This window comes from Pollachius pollachius, assembly GCF_949987615.1.
Source record: "Pollachius pollachius genome assembly, chromosome: 12".
Lineage (NCBI taxonomy): Eukaryota > Metazoa > Chordata > Actinopteri > Gadiformes > Gadidae > Pollachius > Pollachius pollachius.
The window spans coordinates 998956-1020152 of record NC_136945.1 but is presented as its reverse complement, the minus strand read 5'-3'; the positions used below and the strand labels follow the sequence as shown (position 1 = coordinate 1020152).

Below are 21197 nucleotides of genomic sequence, written 5' to 3'. Positions count from 1 at the left end.
ACTTGGTTACAGAGGGCATCGAGCAGAAGCTCCATATAGTAGAAAATACTGCAGTTGGCCATGGCAAATTTGTGGAGTTGAGCATACGGATAAGTTATTATGATATGTGCCTTCAGCAGTACATTGAACCAAGCAAGAAGCACCAGGACCCAATCAAAGGGCAGAGGCTCTCTCTACTGTTGAAAGGCATAATTGGTAAAGCTGGGGATGTTGTTAGCCAGGTGATAACGGGCATGATGGCAGAAAGATTAGAGGCGGTACTGTTGATAGACACGACCCAGATGTCACCTCTAAAGACCAGGGTGCAATCATTCAGATGCCTTTGGTGAGCGACTAGTTGCTGTGGTGGTGCTGCTAGTAACTCTGTAAGTGTTTCACAGAGTTACTGAAACCGACATTACACATGACACAGACATTGTGGCACACTCGTGGGCGACTCCCCTGATGGTGAAGCTAGCATGCAGGGGCGGTATCAAGGGCTCTCTGCATCTGTCTCAGATTCATGTCTGGTGTTATGCACACATTCTCAACCTTCTACCTGCAGACACAACAGATAGGGTGGTAGAAAGCACCTCTCTTTTTCTTTTCTTAAAGGTCCCATGGCATGCTACTTTATGGATGCTTTAATATAGGTATTAGTGGGCCCCTAACACAGTATTTGAAGACGTTCCCGAAATCCAGTCAGGGTGCAGAATTACAGCCACTACGAGCCAGTCGCACATTGACCTTCCCCCAAACGTGCCATTCCAGTGTCTGTAGCTTTAATGCAAATGAGGAGGAGAGAGGCGGGTCAAGGAGGAGGGTGGGGGTGTGGCCCTGAGCAGCTTTTGGCCACGGTACCATGCGCTCTGTTTACAGTGGATGTATCGCAATGGCGAGGCGCACACAGCCTCTGGCCGTGTTCTGTAAATATTCTAGAACACTCCAGGTGCTCCGGCGGGAGTCCTGGAGCTCTATATCTAAATAATATCATAATATACATAGATATCTATATCATAAAATATATATTATCACGGCCAAAAGCTGGGTGCGTCTCTGGTTCTTCCACGTCCACATCAATCTGAAGTAGACTGAACCACAACATGGAGGAGAAAGGGATTGTTGCCTGTGATTGTAGGCAGCGGGTAGTGGGGCTCAAGCGAGAGACAATCGCTCGTTCTGGAAATACCAGAGACGAGAGTCCGACGTGTTATGCGAACCTTCACGCAAGTGTACAACACTTGCGTTACAGTCATGGAGCTCTCATATATCATATATCATATTATGTCATATAATACATATTGTCACGGCCAAAAGCTGTGTGCGTCTCCAGACGATATCATGAATCACAAACGACTGCGTCGGGTTCTCAGACGTCTCTGGTTCTTCCACTTCCACATCAATCTGAAGTAGACTGAAACGCACACTGCCCGCTGCCCGCTACCCGCTGCCGGCTGCCGCCTGCATTTGTTTGAAAGCAACCATTAGCAAGGTATATAGCAGAAGCATTGCAGAAGACTACAGAGGTAAGACTAAGTATCCTGTTGAAAATGCTCACTGTGAAGAAGGCTTGCAATAGACCACTTAAGTCTTCTAATGGACAGCGGAGCAGCGAGGATACTCCTGGGCGCTGAAAATCCATTATTCCACCAAACAAATACAACAAATTCATGTTAAGTGCATTTTTAGAGAAGATGAATAGCGGGAATGGTTTGTGGATACTGTTGTTAGGCGGTTGGACTGGATGTAGTGGGACATCAGAGAGCTTAAAGAGACGCCTGCTCCAAAAGAGATAAAACAAGCCTGAAAAAACTCTGTTTCAGTCGGCATACTTCTGTAGTCAGCTGATTTTTATGAGTGGGGCACATTCTTTATCGGCGTTAGCATTTAATGTAGCTATTTGAAGATAACACTAATTCTATTTTTATACAAAGCTGTGCTCGGAATTCATACTGCTGAAAACAACATGCACATATAGGATCCACAAAAAAGGTTGGCAAACGTGCCCTGTTTGTTCATCATCAAAATGGTTTCATAGAGCCTGCCAACCCTTCAAACAGCTGTTCCCAGGGGCCTCACGGACCAGGCTTGTTTATTTGTAACATCATGAGCTCATTTTAAGATAAGATTAGATTAGGTTGCGTTGTCCTCCGGAGAGGAAATGTATTGCCACAGGCGTCCATCACACAAAGCATTAATGACAAAGAGAGAACCGAGTAGATAGACAGACACACCAGAGCATGAGACACCAGGTGGTGAGTTTTTAACCGCTTACAGGAGCAGCTGGTTCCTCTATCATGAGAAGTCGGACCTGGGGTTCAACGGCCCACTAAAAAAAAGGTTTACTTACTGCACCAGCAGCTGGGCTACTAGGCCCTACCAAACCTGCCAAGATTCAACCAACCAAATTAAAAACAGCATATTTGGTCCCCCATCACGCAAGCTCGATTCTTACAAGGAGTAATCTTCGCCGGCCATGAACACACTTCACCACGAGCCCAGAAACTTTTGAGGACTAGACTCTGAGTCCAAAGTGGTGAAGCTGTCCACAGTTACTCGTCACGGCACACACATCTAGCTTTTCTAGTATTGCATTAGAAAAAGCGTGCTACCGTCCATTATGCACGAACACATGTCTGGTAGCAAAAAGAGGTGCGTGCGGAGCGAGGAGGAGCCCAGAACAGCCTTCGAGGGGGACCGCAGCGGAATGCCACCATGGATTCCGCTGCGCAAACCCGGAAACAACAGATGTGTTTCATGAATTTAAATAAAGTTGACGAATTCATTAAATTCAACTTAACTGCATTGCATTCAACGGACAAGTCTTATTACAATTTATACGGTTATAAGTGTTATTTGATATTGTTATTTTACTTATTGCATTCGATACCCCTAGTAGTGTATAAAGCACTGAATAGGTTAGTATCCAAATCCATCTCTGATCTGCTTGTTAGTTATGAGCACACTAAAGCTCTCTGGCCCTCAGGAGAGGCCTGCTCACTCTTCCCAGAACACTGATGGCTGTTCAAAGAGCACTGCTCCCTGCTCCCAGAACACTGTTCACTGTTAACAGAACACTGCTCACTGTTAACAGAACACTGCTCACTGTTAACAGAAAACTGCTCACTGTTAACAGAACACTGCTCCCTGCTCCCAGAACACTGTTCACTGTTAACAGAACACTGCTTCCTGCTCCCAGAACACTGTTCACTGTTAACAGAACACTGCTCACTGTTAACAGAACACTGCTCACCGTTAACAGAACACTGCTCACCGTTAACAGAACACTGTTCACTGTTAACAGAACACTGCTCACTGTTAACAGAACACTGCTCACTGCTCACAGAACACTGCTGGCTGTTCCCAGGCCTCAGACCTATCCCGATGGAGCTGCTTTTAGGTCTGTTTATTCTTTTAAAAAAACATCAAAACATTTCTGTTTGCCGCAGCTTTTACTGTAATTGAAAATGCATATCAGTCTATTTGTAATCAATGACATTTGAATGATGAATGAATTATCTACATATTGGTGATCTGTAGATAAACTTGCCTTGCCAGACAGCATTTCTCACCAAGGGAAACCTTCCACTCATGTAGTCAAGACAACGGTGTTGCCAGCAGTGATGGTGGAGATGCTTCTGTCATCCCAGGAAGTGGTGTCATAGCTTCATTAGGGCTTGTTAGCTGGTGGGAGAATAGTTTCAGTTGTGAAAATGTCATGTGAATGTGAAACCAAGGAACAAGCATCTTAACTAGGCATGTTTGTTTGTGTGTGTGTGTGTGTGTGTGTGTGTGTGTGTGTGTGTGTGTGTGTGTGTCTGTCTGTCTGTGTGTGCCTGCCTGCCTGCCTGCCTGCCTGCCTGCCTGCCTGCCTGTCTGTCTGTCTGTCTGTCTGTCTGTCTGTCTGTGTGTGTGTGTGTGTGCGTGCGTGTGCGTGCGTGCGTGTGTGCGTGCGTGCGTACGTGTCTGCATGTGTGTGTGTGTGTGTGCGCTCTTGCTTGTGTGTGAGAGTGTGTGGATTGAAGAAAACATTTACCCCATGCTTTCAGATGTTTTTCTAAAGCAGAATCACAGTGTCGCAATGTTTGAGCTGTGCACACAGTTATTTCACTTAACTCTAAAGAGAGTTATTTTATGTGTATAGCACTTTTGTGCTATACACATAAAATAACTCTCTTTAACAAAAGCTAGTGGAACAGCTGGTGGAATCTCCCTCACCCTTACCAACAAAATCATTAATTATGCTCATACAAACGGAACTCAGACTAAAGGTTCATCTAAATCCTGATTAATGGATTTATTATTCTCTTTATTGCAAGATAAACTTAAGAAATAAGTTGATCTGTGCCTATTAACTCGGCCAATTGGGGGGTATATATGCCTGAGCATGTTAAACTGTGTGTGTGTGTGCTTAAGTGTGTGATTGTGGTGTGGTGTGTGCTATTGCATGTGCGTGCGTGTGTGTGTGTATGTGTGTGTGTGTGTGTGTGTGTGTGTGTGTGTGTGTGTGTGTGTGTGTGTGTGTGTGTGTGTGTGTGTGTGTGTGTGTGTGTGTGTGAGAGGAGCTCTATAAAAAGCCTTGTAGCACAATGATCAGCAGTGAAAGGCTGTGAGTCAGAGCACTGATGACCCTGCTCGTCACCCCCAGGGCGGACGTAAGTACTGCCTCAATTCTTTACAGCCCGCAGGGAGCTTATTGCTTTATGTCATCCGAGAGATTGTAAGTCTTATGAATATTCTTTGTATTAAATCAACGCATGGTTCAGGTCAGTTCCCCCCCCGTGATAAACTGAGTTTTAGGAGAATGTAAACATTTCTGTAGTGGGTCCAAAGTGATGGTGTACGAGTTTGATAATTCATGATGATTGTCCCTGGTCATAAGGAGCACATCAGTCTCTATGGTGATTAGTGTCATTCATGGCTTCTCTTTATCCATTGCAGAAGATGTGGTTTGATCGTAAGCCTGTGCTGTTCCTTGCTGTTCTTGTTTTGGCTCTGGTCCCAGCAGGCCGGTGTCAGGAGGATGAGAGGTGAGCGCTGTGTTGAAGGAGCTCTTTACCTTCTGTAGTCGTCTGTAGAGTAAAGCCTGAGTCCTCTGGTCGCCATCCAGGCCACCCAATATCGCAATGATTAAAAATATGAGCTACGATTAAACACATGATATTACAAATCATTTTTAGAAAGTGAAAATGTGTTTTTAGGAACCTAAACGTTTTGCAATAAAGCATATTCATGTAATTACCTTAAAACGTGTCTATGGGGACAATAAATGTGTTTCAACTGAGAGGTTGGACGCCACCAGCAGAGGAAGCTGTTGTACTTGAACTTCCCTAATGGGGAACTGATTGCTGCGGCTATTTTTCAAGTTGTGCAGCAGCACAAGATGATATACTGCTCAATCTCTCCCCCTCTTTTCTCTCAGCTCCCAAGCCGCATGAATATTTTCATCTCACGCAAATGTGCGTTTTCACATGATCGCTTCTGTACATTCACTTTGTATGTAAACATGAGTATGTAAACATGAGTACTAAACATAAAACTACTCGCTCTGCTTGGGGGGAAGGAAAACCTTATTGTTAAGTAAACAATTTGTGTCAAGTTCGCTCACAAAATGGCAGGGAAAAATGCACAGCAAAACGAAAATATGAAATGAAAACAGGACGTTTTTAACAGAGCTGGAGATAAAAAAATAATAATAATAATAACGTAATGGCAAGCCACTCTGCCAAATCTTCAACGCCACTTCAGCTCACTCGTTGTTGAAATCTTGTCTCCTGAAAACGACAAACTAAAACGAATGTTATCTGACGTCCAACTGTCCCGCCACACTAGGCATTTTTACACTGCCAAGCCGGTACGGTCGCGGCTTGGCACACCCTGCAATTACACTGTCTAGCCTGTGTAAAACCGAGGGGGTTTATTCCACCTCAAGGAGCTGGCTTTCTTGGTTCATTGGAGTAGACTAGGCTGCACACTGAGAGTAGACGTCTTTAGAATATTTGCATTCTCCGAATGTTTATTTATATTTTTATTCAAGCCACCCGCATGCACGAATGAGACATCTCAGTGTAGGCTACTATTTACAAGTGCAAAAACGCCAACATATTCTGTATTTTGCTGACCACATGTTTTTTATCCAGACAAAAGCATTGTAAGGAAAGTTGCTCTGCGTCTTTCTCGTAGATCGCACCATCTTTCTCCGTCTACGTTAAATGCGACTGCATCCCCTTCTCTCCCATGATAGTCAGCAGCTCACGGATTTCACCGTCTCTCCAGTAAGAACTACTCATTTTGATATTGCTGCATTGTCTCTGTTGTAGAGCCGGTATACAACCTCTGTTAGTGTAAAGGCGCGGGAAAAAAGGCGGGCATAAGACGGGCATATTTGGCAGTGTAAAAACGTTTACTGTTGAAAACAGAATATCAGACAACACGGCTATTAAAACGCAGTTGCACTCCGATCTTCAAGCATGCAAGTATTTTTGTGTCTCATGGGATGAGTCTTGTGACATACAAGACAAGCCTCAGTTTGCAATAGTTGCACGATCTGTGTCAAACGACTGTGTGATCAAAGAAGAACTCCTTGATTATGTGCCATTAAAAGAACCTGTGGCATAAATGTGAAAAAAACAATGATGGCTGCATTTGTGAAAGTAAATGACTGTAAATCTGTCTGAGCAGAGTTCTGACCAGAGGTGTGTACGTGTGTGTGTGTGTGTGATGTGGCTCTTTGCAGTAACAGTAAAATTGTGGCAGATTTGGTAGATGCAGTAGAACAACCTTTCTGTGCCGTCCGTCCTACATGATAAGATTTAGGTCTTAAGCTTGTTCTTGTTGTCGACGGTACCGTGCAGTAGATGCAGTAGAACAACCTTTCTGTGCCGTCCGTCCTACATGATAAGATTTAGGTCTTAAGCTTGTTCTTGTTGTCGACGGTACCGTGCAGTAGAGGCAGTAGAACAACCTTTCTGCTGCGTGTACCCCCTGCCTCAGCCGGCGCTCGGTGACCGAACACCAGCTCCTGCATGACCGCGGCCGCAGCATCCAGAGCCTCAGGAGACTCATCTGGCTGTCCAGCGCCATAGAGGGCCTCCACACCGCCCAGCCCCGCTCCGCCCTGCTCAGGCCCCCCAAGGCCCTCCAGCTGGGCCTGGGTCCAGACCTGGGGCCAGGGGTGGGGGCCCGCCTAGGGGGAAGCCCCCAGCCTGCTGGGTCAAAGGGCCAGTACAGAGCAGCCAGGGACAACCTGCTCAGAGACTTTTTTAATCCCTACCTGATGCCACTTCCAGAGAGAGAGCCGTAGAATCACATATATATATATATATATAGATCAATTTATAGACCTAGTTATTATATATAATTGAATCCATTGCATGGACAACAGTACAAAGTATTGGATACATCACTCGTTATGTTTACGCTCAATATGTGATGGAATATTTCTTTCAGTCTTTTTTTTATTATTATCTGAAGTATTTTTGATATCAGTAAGGTTGCCATCATTGTTTAACTTTGTATTAAGCAATCTACTAGGTTGTGTATTTAAATGCGTTGTAATACTAGTAAATGTTGCTCAGATAAATACATTGCAATCATAATCTGTCAAATAATTTGGCATTTTATACGTTTTTTCCTCACTATGGTAGTAGGAAATGTGACCCTGATGGTTGATTTGGCGTCCCCATTTAAGAACAGAAAGAAGACGCCTTAAAGGTGAGCCAGACGTTGGCCATGTTTGTGTTCTTGGTTTGATTCAGTTACAAATCAGTGTCAATTTAAATACACAATTAGAACATTGAGAAGGTCACAAATAACCATTTAAAATAGCACTATTATTTTAAGAATTAATATGATTTAAGACATGTTTTGGATTGTTACATCATATGAAAACAATTATTATAAATATACATAATATATGCATTGATTATATATTATTATATCTATAATTGTATTAATGAATAAAAGAGGTGAGATTGTCTTACTCAGTTCCACATTATTGGCCGAGTGAAGATGATGGCGGGTTCAGGTTGGATGAAGCAGCATTTGAAACACAGATGTGCACTGCCACACTGGCAGTGCTCCCATTACCAAGATATATGGCAAATAAACAGCATGAATGAAATACCTAAATTGGCTTATATCATATGATATATGTAATGTTAGTGTGTAAGTCGTATTACAAGAGCTATTGGAATAGTGAACCTACCTAAAATTGTGCAAAGATGAATATTTCGATGTAAGGTTGGTGAAAGTATGCAAGGTTTGTGAATCCACTGAGATGAATTGACCGTCACATAAATCCATTCATACAGGTGGTTCAAGTGACAAATGGATCAACAAATCTGTCCTAATGGATTACAAATTGTACATTGCATACTTGCATACTCAAGCGCATATTCTGCTAACTTCTCTTAAAATATTTTTTTAATTTTAATTTATAACTAAATACTTAATTTTTGTAATTAAAAAAACATTGACTCAATTAGATAAAAACAAACAATTGTGCATTATGGACAATACAGATCGATCACCAAAAGGGGAACAACATGGAGGCTGATGCAGTGGAGGTGGTCTTGGAGTTATGATGATGTTCTGTGGTGGGTCAACTGTGTTCCTATGTGGAGGGAGACAGAACGAGAGAGGAGCAGCATCAACATCACGTTGTGTATCACAGTATCTACCTGCTCTACCTGCTCTTACTCTTAAACATGGGGTTAGGAGGGTTTTTTAAGGGTTTTTTAAGACCCTGGCGGTCTGAATCTACCATAAGGCAGTCAAAAAAGTATAGAATAAGCCTTTAACTCATCTTTTTTCTTGAATGAAAAAAATTAATTACCAAAAGTTTGAAGGACCTATGGTAAAAAAATACTCCATCTCTCTCCCTCCCTCCCACTCTCCCTCCCTCCCTTACTCCCCTACTCCCTCTTTATCTCTCCCTCCCTCCCTCCATCTCTCCCTCCCTCCCTCCATATCTCTCCCTCCTTCCCTCCCTCCCTTACTCCCCTACTCCCTCTTTATCTCTCCCTCCCTCCCTCCATCTCTCCCTCCCTCCCTCCATATCTCTCCCTCCTTCCCTCCCTCCCTCACTCCCCTACTCCCTCTTTATCTCTCCCTCCCTCCCTCCATCTCTCCCTCCCTCCCTCCCTCCATATCTCTCCCTCCTTCCCTCCCTCCCTTACTCCCCTACTCCCTCTTTATCTCTCCCTCCCTCCCTCCATCTCTCCCTCCCTCCCTCCCTCCATATCTCTCCCTTCTTCCCTCCCTCCCTTACTCCCCTTCTCCCTCTTTATCTCTCCCTCCCTCCCTCCATCTCTCCCTCCCTCCCTCCCTCCATATCTCTCCCTCCTTCCCTCCCTCCCTTACTCCCCTACTCCCTCTCTATCTCTCCCTCCTTCCCTCCCTCCCTTACTCCCCTACTCCCTCTTTATCTCTCCCTCCCTCCCTCCATCTCTCCCTCCCTCCCTCCCTCCATATCTCTCCCTCCTTCCCTCCCTCCCTTACTCCCCTACTCCCTCTCTATCTCTCCCTCCTTCCCTCCCTCCCTTACTCCCCTACTCCCTCTCTATCTCTCCCTCCCTCCCTCCCTCCCTCCCTCCCTCCCTCCATCTCTCCCTCCCTCCCGCTCTCTCCCTCCTTCCCTCTCTCCTCTCACTCCATCCCACTCTCCTCTCCCTCCCTCCCTCTCTCCTCTCTCCCTCACTCTCTCCTCCCTCCCTCCCTTCCTACCTCCTATTCTGCTCCCAGGGAAACAGTCCCTGATTGGTCAGAAGTGGGCAGGGAGTGTTCTTAAATGTAAATTGGGTTAGGCTTGCATCCAACTGGAGCAGACATTTTACAGAGCATTTCAGTCACTAATAGCTGAATGGCAAAACAAATGCCACTCAAATTATAGGTACAGCACCTTTAACTACACAGTATACTACCAATGTATTGTGAACTGTGTCTATTGGGTCTATTGTGTCCCCAACACTACCAATGTAGTGTGAACTGTGTCTATTGTGTCCCCAACACTACCACTGTAGGGTGTGTCTATTGGGTCCCCAACAGTACCACTGTAGGGAGTGTCTATTGTGTCCCCAACACTACCACTGTAGGGAGTGTCTATTGTGTCCCCAACACTACCACTGTAGGGTGTGTCTATTGGGTCCCCAACACTACCACTGTAGGGTGTGTCTATTGGGTCCCCAACACTACCACTGTAGGGAGTGTCTATTGTGTCCCCAACACTACCACTGTAGGGTGTGTCTATTGGGTCCCCAACACTACCACTGTAGGGTGTGTCTATTGGGTCCCCAACACTACCACTGTAGGGTGTGTCTATTGTGTCCCCAACACTACCACTGTAGGGTGTGTCTATTGTGTCCCCAACACTACCACTGTAGGGAGTGTCTATTGTGTCCCCAACACTACCACTGTAGGGTGTGTCTATTGGGTCCCCAACACTACCACTGTAGGGTGTGTCTATTGGGTCCCCAACACTACCACTGTAGGGTGTGTCTATTGTGTCCCCAACACTACCACTGTAGGGAGTGTCTATTGTGTCCCCAACACTACCACTGTAGGGTGTGTCTATTGTGTCCCCAACACTACCACTGTAGGGTTTGTCTATTGGGTCCCCAACACTACCACTGTAGGGTGTGTCTATTGTGTCTCCAACACTACCACTGTAGGGAGTGTCTATTGTGTCCCCAACACTACCACTGTAGGGAGTGTCTATTGGGTCCCCAACACTACCACTGTAGGGTGTGTCTATTGGGTCCCCAACACTACCACTGTAGGGTGTGTCTATTGGGTCCCCAACACTACCACTGTAGGGTGTGTCTATTGTGTCCCCAACACTACCACTGTAGGGAGTGTCTATTGTGTCCCCAACACTACCACTGTAGGGTGTGTCTATTGGGTCCCCAACACTACCACTGTAGGGAGTGTCTATTGGGTCCCCAACACTACCACTGTAGGGTGTGTCTATTGGGTCCCCAACACTACCACTGTAGGGAGTGTCTATTGTGTCCCCAACACTACCACTGTAGGGTGTGTCTATTGTGTCCCCAACACTACCACTGTAGGGAGTGTCTATTGTGTCCCCAACACTACCACTGTAGGGAGTGTCTATTGGGTCCCCAACACTACCACTGTAGGGTGTGTCTATTGTGTCCCCAACACTACCACTGTAGGGTGTGTCTATTGGGTCCCCAACACTACCACTGTAGGGTGTGTCTATTGTGTCCCCAACACTACCACTGTAGGGAGTGTCTATTGTGTCCCCAACACTACCACTGTAGGGAGTGTCTATTGTGTCCCCAACACTACCACTGTAGGGTGTGTCTATTGGGTCCCCAACACTACCACTGTAGGGTGTGTCTATTGGGTCCCCAACACTACCACTGTAGGGAGTGTCTATTGGGTCCCCAACACTACCACTGTAGGGTGTGTCTATTGTGTCCCCAACACTACCACTGTAGGGTGTGTCTATTGTGTCCCCAACACTACCACTGTAGGGAGTGTCTATTGTGTCCCCAACACTACCACTGTAGGGTGTGTCTATTGTGTCCCCAACACTACCACTGTAGGGTGTGTCTATTGTGTCCCCAACACTACCACTGTAGGGTGTGTCTATTGGGTCCCCAACACTACCACTGTAGGGAGTGTCTATTGTGTCCCCAACACTACCACTGTAGGGAGTGTCTATTGTGTCCCCAACACTACCACTGTAGGGTGTGTCTATTGGGTCCCCAACACTACCACTGTAGGGTGTGTCTATTGGGTCCCCAACAGTACCACTGTAGGGAGTGTCTATTGTGTCCCCAACACTACCACTGTAGGGAGTGTCTATTGTGTCCCCAACACTACCACTGTAGGGAGTGTCTATTGTGTCCCCAACACTACCACTGTAGGGAGTGTCGTTCCCCCCCCTCAACACTCACTCTGGCTAGTACTGCAGTATGTCTGCCAGCTTCTCCTGGTAATACTCATAGCTGTCCTTGCAGTCTTCCCAGAGGTTCAGGTCACATTCATCGTTCTCCACAAATGTGTCCCAAATATAGGAGAAGTCCAGGGGCTTCATGATCCTCAGTTTGCAGCCCGCCTCCTGCATGGCTTTGAGGCCCGTCTGGATCTCTGGCTCCTCCCACTCAAACAGCCGGGAGGCGAAGATGCTGAGTTTGACGTTCTTCCTTATCTTTAGAGCCTCCGCGATTTTTGAAGCACAGGCTGTGCATGGACTAGATGACACATACCTGAGGAGGAAGTCAAACTTACTCTTCAGAGGAACACATGGTCGTATTCCGACCTTTGTATGATTCTTCTTCAAGTTCCTTGTACTTTAATATTAATTATTATTTGAATTGTTCAAGATATTCATGAAATGACTTTGTATTCATCAATCAATCTAGTAACACTATAAAACCTATAGGTTTGTTGTGTTTCTAATTCAGATTTGTCGTTGTTCCTGGGCATATTCTTTAAGAGACATACCATGTTAAGGTCAAGCTTAGCTAGGTACCAGATGGGAGACATACCATGTAAAGGGCAATCTTAGCTAGGTACCAGGTGAGAGACATACCATATTAAGGGCTATCTTAGCTAGGTACCAGGTGAGAGACAAACCATGTAAAGGGTTATCTTAGCTAGGTACCAGGTGAGAGACATACCATGTAAAGGGTCATCTTAGCTAGATACCAGGTGAGAGACATACCATATTAAGGTCTATCTTAGCTAGGTACCAGGTGAGAGACATACCATATTAGGGGCTATCTTAGCTAGGTACCAGGTGGGAGACATACCATGTAAAGGGTCATCTTAGCTAGTTACCAGGTGGGAGACATACCATGTAAAGGGTTATCTTAGCTAGGTACCAGGTGAGAGACATACCATATTAAGGGTTATCTTAGCTAGGTACCAGGTGAGGGACATACCATATTAAGGGTTATCTTAGCTAGGTACCAGGTGAGAGACATACCATGTAAAGGGTTATCTTAGCTAGGTACCAGGTGAGAGACATACCATGTAAAGGGCTATCTTAGCTAGGTACCAGGTGAGAGACATACCATATTAAGGGCTATCTTAGCTAGGTACCAGGTGGGAGACATACTATGTAAAGGGTCATCTTAGCTAGGTACCAGGTGGGAGACATACCATGTAAAGGGTTATCTTAGCTAGGTACCAGGTGGGAGACATACCATGTAAAGGGCCATCTAAGCTAGGTACCAGGTGAGAGACATACCGTGTAAAGGGTTATCTTAGCTAGGTACCAGGTGGGAGACATACCATGTAAAGGGTCATCTTAGCTAGGTACCAGGTGGGAGACATACCGTGTAAAGGGTCATCTTAGCTAGGTACCAGGTGAGAGACATACCGTGTAAAGGGTCATCTTAGCTAGGTACCAGGTGGGAGACATAAGATGTGAAGGGTTACCTTAGCTAGGTACCAGGTGAGAGACATACCGTGTAAAGGGTCATCTTAGCTAGGTACCAGGTGGGAGACATAAGATGTGAAGGGCCAGCGTAGCTACGCACCAGGTGACGTTGTATTTGAGCTCGGGGTCGTAGTCAGGCAGTATCTGTAGGAAGAAGGCCTCCTCGGCGTGCAGGCCGGCGTGCTCATCCTCCAGGTAGCCCCGGGCCAGGCCGTCGGCGGAGCCCTTGTCCACCAGGTAGCACAGGAAGGTCTTGTTCCGCCCTGAGGAGTACTCCACGTTCTTGAACTGAAACTTGAAAGCGAAAGGGTCGATGCGGTCTCTGTTTCGGTTGAAGATGAGAAATGAAGAAAACGATAAATACTGACTTGAGATCTTATCTCCATGAAATGCATTTTCTTGAATACAATCTTTAGACCAGCTTATCCTTCAGGGAGGAAAACATAATATCTTTAATGTATCTGTTAATGTATCTGGTACAATGTTGACATCCATGTTGGCAGAGTTTTTAAAAGTGACCACCAGGTGTGAGTGTGATTAGCTGTTACAAGACGTTTTTCGCCCAATTCATCCATGCCAGAAGAGGCAGATTTTCAAAACGGCTTGTAACCGCTAATCACACTCACACCTGGTGGTATTATAAGTCCCCTTTAAGCAACTGAAATCAAAGTGGACCATTTTGTGAGGACGCAGAATTAAGCAGGATTGGGTTATGGATACATTAAGACAGATTGATTTCTCACTGTGTGACATTGAGCTTCTCCGGCTGGCAGGGGGGCTACTCAGAGAATTCAAAAACCTCCGGAGTCCATTCTGACCGCTGTGAACTGTGTCACGCAAACTGACCCAGCGGACGTCTCGGATGGGTTAAGTGGGAGTGGGAGGGGCTTAGGGTGAGTGGGAGGGGGTTATGGTGAGTTGGAGGGGTTTAGGAGTGTCTATGGTAAGATTCTCGTGAACAAAAAGAGAGGTACGGGTCAGCCACTGTCTTTAATTTGTAGAATATATCAGTTATAGGATGCAATTTTATTGATAACTTTATTGAAATCACTATCGATCAGCATTGTCCATATACATTTAGGCTATGAGCTAGCAAATGTTATGTATTGCAAAATTTTGCTCAGGCAAACCAAAGCTTTTGTCCTCATTGGCTGTGTGCGTGCGTGCTTGTGCATGCCTGTTGTGTGTGCATGATTATGTGTGAATAGTAATGGCAGAATGTGCTACAACGCTAGCTTCTACCTCCTCCCTGAAGGTCAATTGACTCCGAGCCCTTTCTTAGATACTTTTACCACACAATAATAAGAGTTCACGTAGCCGGAGGGATTCCTGGCGACCATAAGGTCCGGACAGCGAGATAATCAGGTCAATGTGGGCTTCTATTTTAGTGTCTGCCAACAGTGGAATCCTAGATCTTTATTTATAGACCTGTGAGCATTGACATATTCAACAGCAGGCCAGGAACCAGCAACTCATGTTGCAAACTCCTTTAAATCTCTGTCACTCATATTGAGTTCAGATATCTTATCAGAGATACGTAATGTATGTGTGTGAGTGTGAGTGTGTGTGTGTGTGTGTGCGTGCGTGTGTGTGTGTGTGTGTGTGTGTGTGTGTGTGTGCGTGTGTGTGTGTGCTTGTCTGTGTGAGTTTGTTTGCGTGTCTGTGTGTGTGCGTCAGCATGTCAGTATTCTGGTGCTTTCATCTCTGTACAGCTTCATGTTGCTAAACCAAAGTGTGCGTTTCATTGTGTTCCAATCAAGACCAGACCCCATGGTGATCAGCCCTTAGCTCAAGCCTGCGGTTGGTGCTAGTGGTGTTTGTGCGGTGGTGGTGAGTGGGGACGTACCCTGTGATGATCTCAAACGGAGGCAGCTCCATGGGCTCCACAGCCTCTCCGTTGGCGGCTCCGGCCTCCGTCCCTCCGTTCCCCAGCGGCTGGCCTCCGTCCGCGGCGCCCACCGCCACCTGCATCGCCACTTGTTTTTTGTCTTTAGGCGCTTCCACTGCCGCCTCCTTCCTCTCTTTCCTCCTGGGCTGGGCAGTCTTCCGGTCCGCCATGCTCAGTGTGGAATATATGTCCCGAATGTCTGGGTGTCCGGAGTCCGGAGTTGGGTGGAGTGTTTGAGGGGGAGAGCGGAGCAGAGAGAGGAGGAGAGACACATGGAAGACAGAGACAGCCTACAGAGCAGACAGGAGCCCGGCGGACTTGGGAGTGGAATGGTAGAAAGGGGAAAAGCAGAGACCAGGATGTGGCAGAAATGTCAAAGAAGGAGGCGAGAGAGGGGCCGTTTGACCGACACAGACAGCTGCTGCTCAGACGCCGTCCAGAGCTATTAAAAGACGAGCTAGGTGGTGGCCAGGGACACACTATTGCTGAGTTAGTATATGTGTGTGTGTGTGTGTGTGTGTGTGTGTGTGTGTGTGTGTGTGTGTGTGTGTGTGTCTGTGTGTGTGTGTGTGTGTGTGTCTGTGTGTGTGTGTGTGTGTGTGTGTGTGTCTGTGTGTGTGCGTGTGTATGTGTGTGTGTGCATGTGTTTCAAAACGTCCCTTTACAGAGGTTTCTCCTGAACCACTTAGCTCCTAAGGTTCGTACCAATGTCACTTTGTGACAGAAAGAGAGGTGATTGGTAGGACGGGTAGGGGCGGGGGGGAGAAAGGAACACCTGACCTGACACACACAGCAGCTGCTCACACGGCATCCAGAGAGCCTTTGTGCAGGAAGCCCTCTTCTTCCATCGGAGAAGAGAAGGACAGCTCTCCCATGGGCACCGGGACCGTAGAACAGGCCGACACCAACGGCATTGGAAATGGTACTTTAAGATAATTGAAAAAAAATGGCCGTTGATGCACTAAGGTAGTGATGTTTGTCTGCAGATCTCAGATCACATCCATTTTTGATTCAAAATAGAAGGAAGTATTAATCCCTGGTTAAATGTAAAGGTTAACCCAACGATCCAAGGTTATACATGGACCATGGAGCCCTTATTTTAGCCAACTTTGTATGAATGTTGGTATTCTCTCTACTTCCTCTAGCGGTCTACAGCGCTACAGAGGACAGCACACCGCTGGCTGCTTCTCCCCAGCATCCAGAGGGTTTACCTTACATGGCGTCATATCGTCATGGATACATGGATTCTTTCCCTGCTTAGGTCTGAACTCTGGGAGCGGCTCAAGAACAGCGTTATCCTGTACCAAGGTGGATGTTGATAACAGTTAATTGTAATAATTGTTCATAGCTCCACCCATTTATAATTTTTTTTTAGATTTACCTTAGAAACTAGGAATTGTTTTATTGAAGTTGAAAAATGTCATCAATCCTAACCTTTTCCCCTAGCGTCATAGCAAATCTTATGCTATGGCACACTGGATACTTTCTTGCAGATGTTTCACTATTAACTCGGTAAGTAAGCAGAAACTGATCCACAGATGGAAGCTTTGTTTGTTATAGTGGTATTACACTGTTCTTACCATATCCTTTGTGAAGAGCATGCCATCGTCCATTAAAATGAACCTCTACCATCGTCCCACACCATTAATAAGGACAAGATGACAATTGACTCTGTAAGGAAGGTGAAACTATTCCATCGTTATTAAGGTACAACTAATTAACCTTTTATGAATCGGCCGAGCCATGAACATTAACTTAACTATCTTCATTTCTGGATAGCACATAATTAACCTTAAAAAAAAAACTTGGATATGTGCAGCTGTAACTTGATTGTGACAGAGGAGACGTGTCTAAGAATTGGTCGTTAACTTTGCTAGTTGGTCATTATTTCTGAGTTATGACCTAAAAACGCTCGGTCCATGGCTGATGGGGGGCACTGGTGCTACTTCTCAGTGTATCAGCTGTTCTCTCTCTGTGTTAACCAGTTTATTTACCAAGTCTTATACCCATCACTAACCATACATTAACCGGGATGATAATTAGTAATTATTAAATCATTTACTGGTTAATACTAAGTAAGTAATGTATAATTTATCGGGTTGATACTTACTAATTAATGTATAATTTAGGCCTACTGTATATTAACCGGGTTGATACTTAGTAAACAATATATCAATTACCGGTTAATACTTAATTAACTAATATATAATTGACCGTGTATTTACTGGGTTAATAATGAGTAAGTAATACATAATTTACTGAGTTAATATTTAGCAAGATATCATTTGCAATTTATTATCTTGGTTAATACTTAGTCAATAGGGGAATATGAAGGAAGGTTTGGCGTTTCTTCTTTTCATTATTTAAAATAGATTATTGTATTTAGTCATTCATTTTAAGTTCTTAATCTTTAACAAAAAAACGATGTTGCTGTGATGGATAAAAAAAATAAATCCAATCCCCAATGTTGCTCATTGGAAATAAAACATCTTGCAATTAGCACTATTTTGAACTTAATATAAATTAGGAATTTAATAAGCCTATCTTTAATGCATTTCCAACAAGCTAGCTGAGGAGTGGGCTGACTATCTTTAAATACATCTAGAAGAGCATCAAATGTGCAATGTATATATTCTGCTTATTTCTACTCCCATTTTCCATTGTGACAAGCAAGCATATAAATCACTTTATTTATCATACTTGATTTGTAAAACAAATCAAGTATGATAAATAAAGTGATTTATATTCTTGCTTGTCATGGCTGTCATGTGTAGTAATCTGCATTGTTCTGATTGACCACCAGAGAGAGCCAATGTCTTCTATCTTTGCTCTAGTCATTCACACACAAGCCAGGCGATTCGCACTGAAGGCTATTTTAACCTGCTGACAGTTGGTCCGGTGCCCAGTTCTCCATTAATCAGGGCATTTCAATCAATGAGAATCCCTGAAATTCAACCTGCCAATGTTCAGCATAACACCATTATCAAGCAGACCAAGCAAACAAACCACCTCTCTCTTTTCAAAAGTCTCAATCTAGTTTCTGTTTTGGTCTGTGTGTTTGTGTTTGTGTGCGTGTGTGTGTGTGTGTGTGTGTGTGTGTGTGTGTGTGTGTGTGTGTGTGTGTGTGTGTGTGTGTGTGTGTGTGTGTGTGTGTGTGTGTGTGCGTGTGCATGCGTGCGTGTGTATGTGTTTTTGTGTGAGTTACAATTTCACCTGCTGTGGCAAATTACACACACACTTTATTAGTGTGTTGATAGTATGGGCGATGGATCAGCTGAGCAGATGTTTAGCCTTCCCTGCCATTTATTAACGAGCGTTACTTTGGCCTTTCCCCAGTCGCTCAAAACCCCCCCCTCTGGGGGGGCAGCGGTGTGAGGGGAGAAGAGGCTCTCAGGGCCATAACGCTGATGTCTCATTTCTCTCTGTGAGGGGACAGAGGCTCTCAGGGCCATAACGCTGATGTCTCATTTCTCTCTGTGAGGGGACAGAGGCTCTCAGGGCCATAACGCTGATGTCTCATTTCTCTCTGTGAGGGGACAGAGGCTCTCAGGGCCATAACGCTGATGTCTCATTTCTCTCTGTGAGGGGACAGAGGCTCTCAGGGCCATAACGCTGATGTCTCCTCTCTGTTTGTGAGAGGACAGAGGCTCTCAGGGCCATGAGGCTGATGTCTCCTCGCTGTTTGTGAGAGGACAGAGGCTCTCAGGACCATGAGGCTGATGTCTCCTCTCTGTTTGTGAGAGGACAGAGGCTCTCAGGGCCATGAGTCTGATGTCTCCTCTCTGTTTGTGAGAGGACAGAGGCTCTCAGGGCCATGAGGCTGATGTCTCCTCTCTGTTTGTGAGAGGACAGAGGCTCTCAGGGCCATGAGGCTGATGTCTCCTCTCTGTTTGTGAGAGGACAGAGGCTCTCAGGGCCATGAGTCTGATGTCTCCTCGCTGTTTGTGAGAGGACAGAGGCTCTCAGGGCCATGAGGCTGATGTCTCCTCTCTGTTTGTGAGAGGACAGAGGCTCTCAGGGCCATGAGGCTGATGTCTCCTCTCTGTTTGTGAGAGGACAGAGGCTCTCAGGGCCATGAGGCTGATGTCTCCTCTCTGTTTGTGAGAGGACAGAGGCTCTCAGGGCCATGAGGCTGATGTCTCCTCTCTGTTTGTGAGAGGACAGAGGCTCTCAGGGCCATGAGGCTGATGTCTCCTCTCTGTTTGTGAGAGGACAGAGGCTCTCAGGACCATGAGGCTGATGTCTCCTCGCTGTTTGTGAGAGCTCAGTAGGCCGTGAAAGTGAACGCTTTGACAAAAACCAACCTGTTGGGTAACATTCCTGGCAGCATATGGTTGTTTCCTCCATTCATTGTCAAGGAAAGAATGTGAGTGATTAGTGATTGTGACATTTTGGAGGAAAACGCTCAGGTACCTTCTCACCATGTCATTTGGTTTGCATGTTTGGACTCAAAGGTCGACAAGATGTTGATCTATTTTCAGCACATACAAATTGACCTTGGTATTTCCATCTTTCTAAAATAGAAAGATACTTTTGGTATAACCTTTCAGACCTAACCATTAGATCATGTGGATGATACTGATAATCTTTGGGACTGGTCCACAATAGAAGTGTGTGTGGGGGACTTATACAAGTATAGTATATTCAAATATGTTATTTATAAAACATAGCAAGTTAGTGTGCTGCACAAGCGCACTATTCATTTCAATGGCCCAGTTCTAAGCCAGCTGCTGGGAGAGATGAACCCATTCACTTTGGCTTCACTAGGTGGCGCTCTCTGTCCCCGGTGAACTGGAACAGTAGGAGTGTAGCTAATGCCCCCACATTTTTGACTTTCTGAAATATTGGATTTCCAACGACACTCAGGCAAAATGCAGTTCATGAATCCACCTGGTGTCAGTGGTGTGGTGGAGACCACCAGGGACACTGATGACATGTGCACAATACATGCAACATCACACTTTAAAAAGTGCCCGCTTCATTTGTACTTCTACTGAAGTCTGGCAGCACAATCTATTGAGCTAACAAACATTCTAAAAGCGAGAGTAGTTTCGGTTCACTGTTGATCAAGCTGTGTATCAGGTTAACCTGATACTCTGCAACAGAGCTCACCTTGTCACTTGAAACCTTGCTGCTCTCAGGCCCTATCGGCCTATCTGTTGTTCACGATGTTATCAGCTCGTTTGGCTTCATCTGAGTTAATGCATCTTGGTACATGATTAGAATATCATTACTAAATATGTATTTAATTCAAAGGGCTAGTGGAAATATTAATGCATTTTAAAAACAAGAGAGAAGAGAACAGATTAGAGAACAGAGAAGAGAATAGAGTAGAGAAGAGAGTAGAGAAGAGAGAGTAGAGAGTAGAAAGGGTAGAGTAGAGTAGAGAAGTCAGCAGGGAAGAGAGTAGAGTACAAGTAGAGAGTACGAGTAGAGAAGAGGGTACAGAGAAGAAAAGAGAGAAGAGAGTAGACTATAGTAGAGTAGAGAAGAGAGTAGATAAGAGAGTAGAAAGTTGAAAAGAGAGAAGAGAGTAGAGAGTAGAACAAGAGTAAAGTAGAGAGTAGAGTAGAGAGTAGAGAGTAGGGACGAGAGTAGAAAGTAGAAAAGAGAGAAGAGAGTAGAACAAGAGTAAAGCAGAGAGTGGAGTAGAGAGTAGAAAGTAGAAAAGAGGGAAGAGAGAAAAGAGAAGAGAATAAAGAATAGTAGAGAGTTGATAAGAGATTAAAGCAGAGCCTGCACCTAACCCTTCTAGGGAGGCTGAATCCCACACTGCGAGGATGCTTGGAGTCCTTAGTAGACTAGTCCTTCACTTGTCTGCAAGGTCCTTCCGTTGGGTTTGCGTTATCTTATGGACTACTTTCTCCATTTGTTACAGTTTACTTTTGTCTTCATGAACTTTCTGGACCGCATCTA

At 45.2% G+C, this 21197-nt stretch overlaps 2 protein-coding genes across 2 annotated transcripts; one reads left to right on the top strand and one right to left on the bottom strand.

Moving 5' to 3' along the window:
• Window positions 1-4604: 4604 nt before the first annotated feature.
• Window positions 4605-7282, top strand: pth4 (parathyroid hormone 4; the record flags this gene model as incomplete). Its single annotated transcript, XM_079747901.1, has 3 exons — window positions 4605-4634; window positions 4921-5009; window positions 6973-7282. 3 exons carry the CDS (start codon window positions 4605-4607, stop codon window positions 7280-7282), a joined length of 429 nt encoding a protein of 142 aa, XP_079604027.1.
• A 4626-nt stretch (window positions 7283-11908) lies between these two features.
• apobec2a (apolipoprotein B mRNA editing enzyme, catalytic polypeptide-like 2a) lies at window positions 11909-15451 on the bottom strand (the record flags this gene model as incomplete). Its single annotated transcript, XM_079747473.1, has 3 exons — window positions 11909-12215; window positions 13494-13715; window positions 15240-15451. 3 exons carry the CDS (start codon window positions 15449-15451, stop codon window positions 11909-11911), a joined length of 741 nt encoding a protein of 246 aa, XP_079603599.1.
• Between the last annotated feature and the right edge of the window lie 5746 nt (window positions 15452-21197).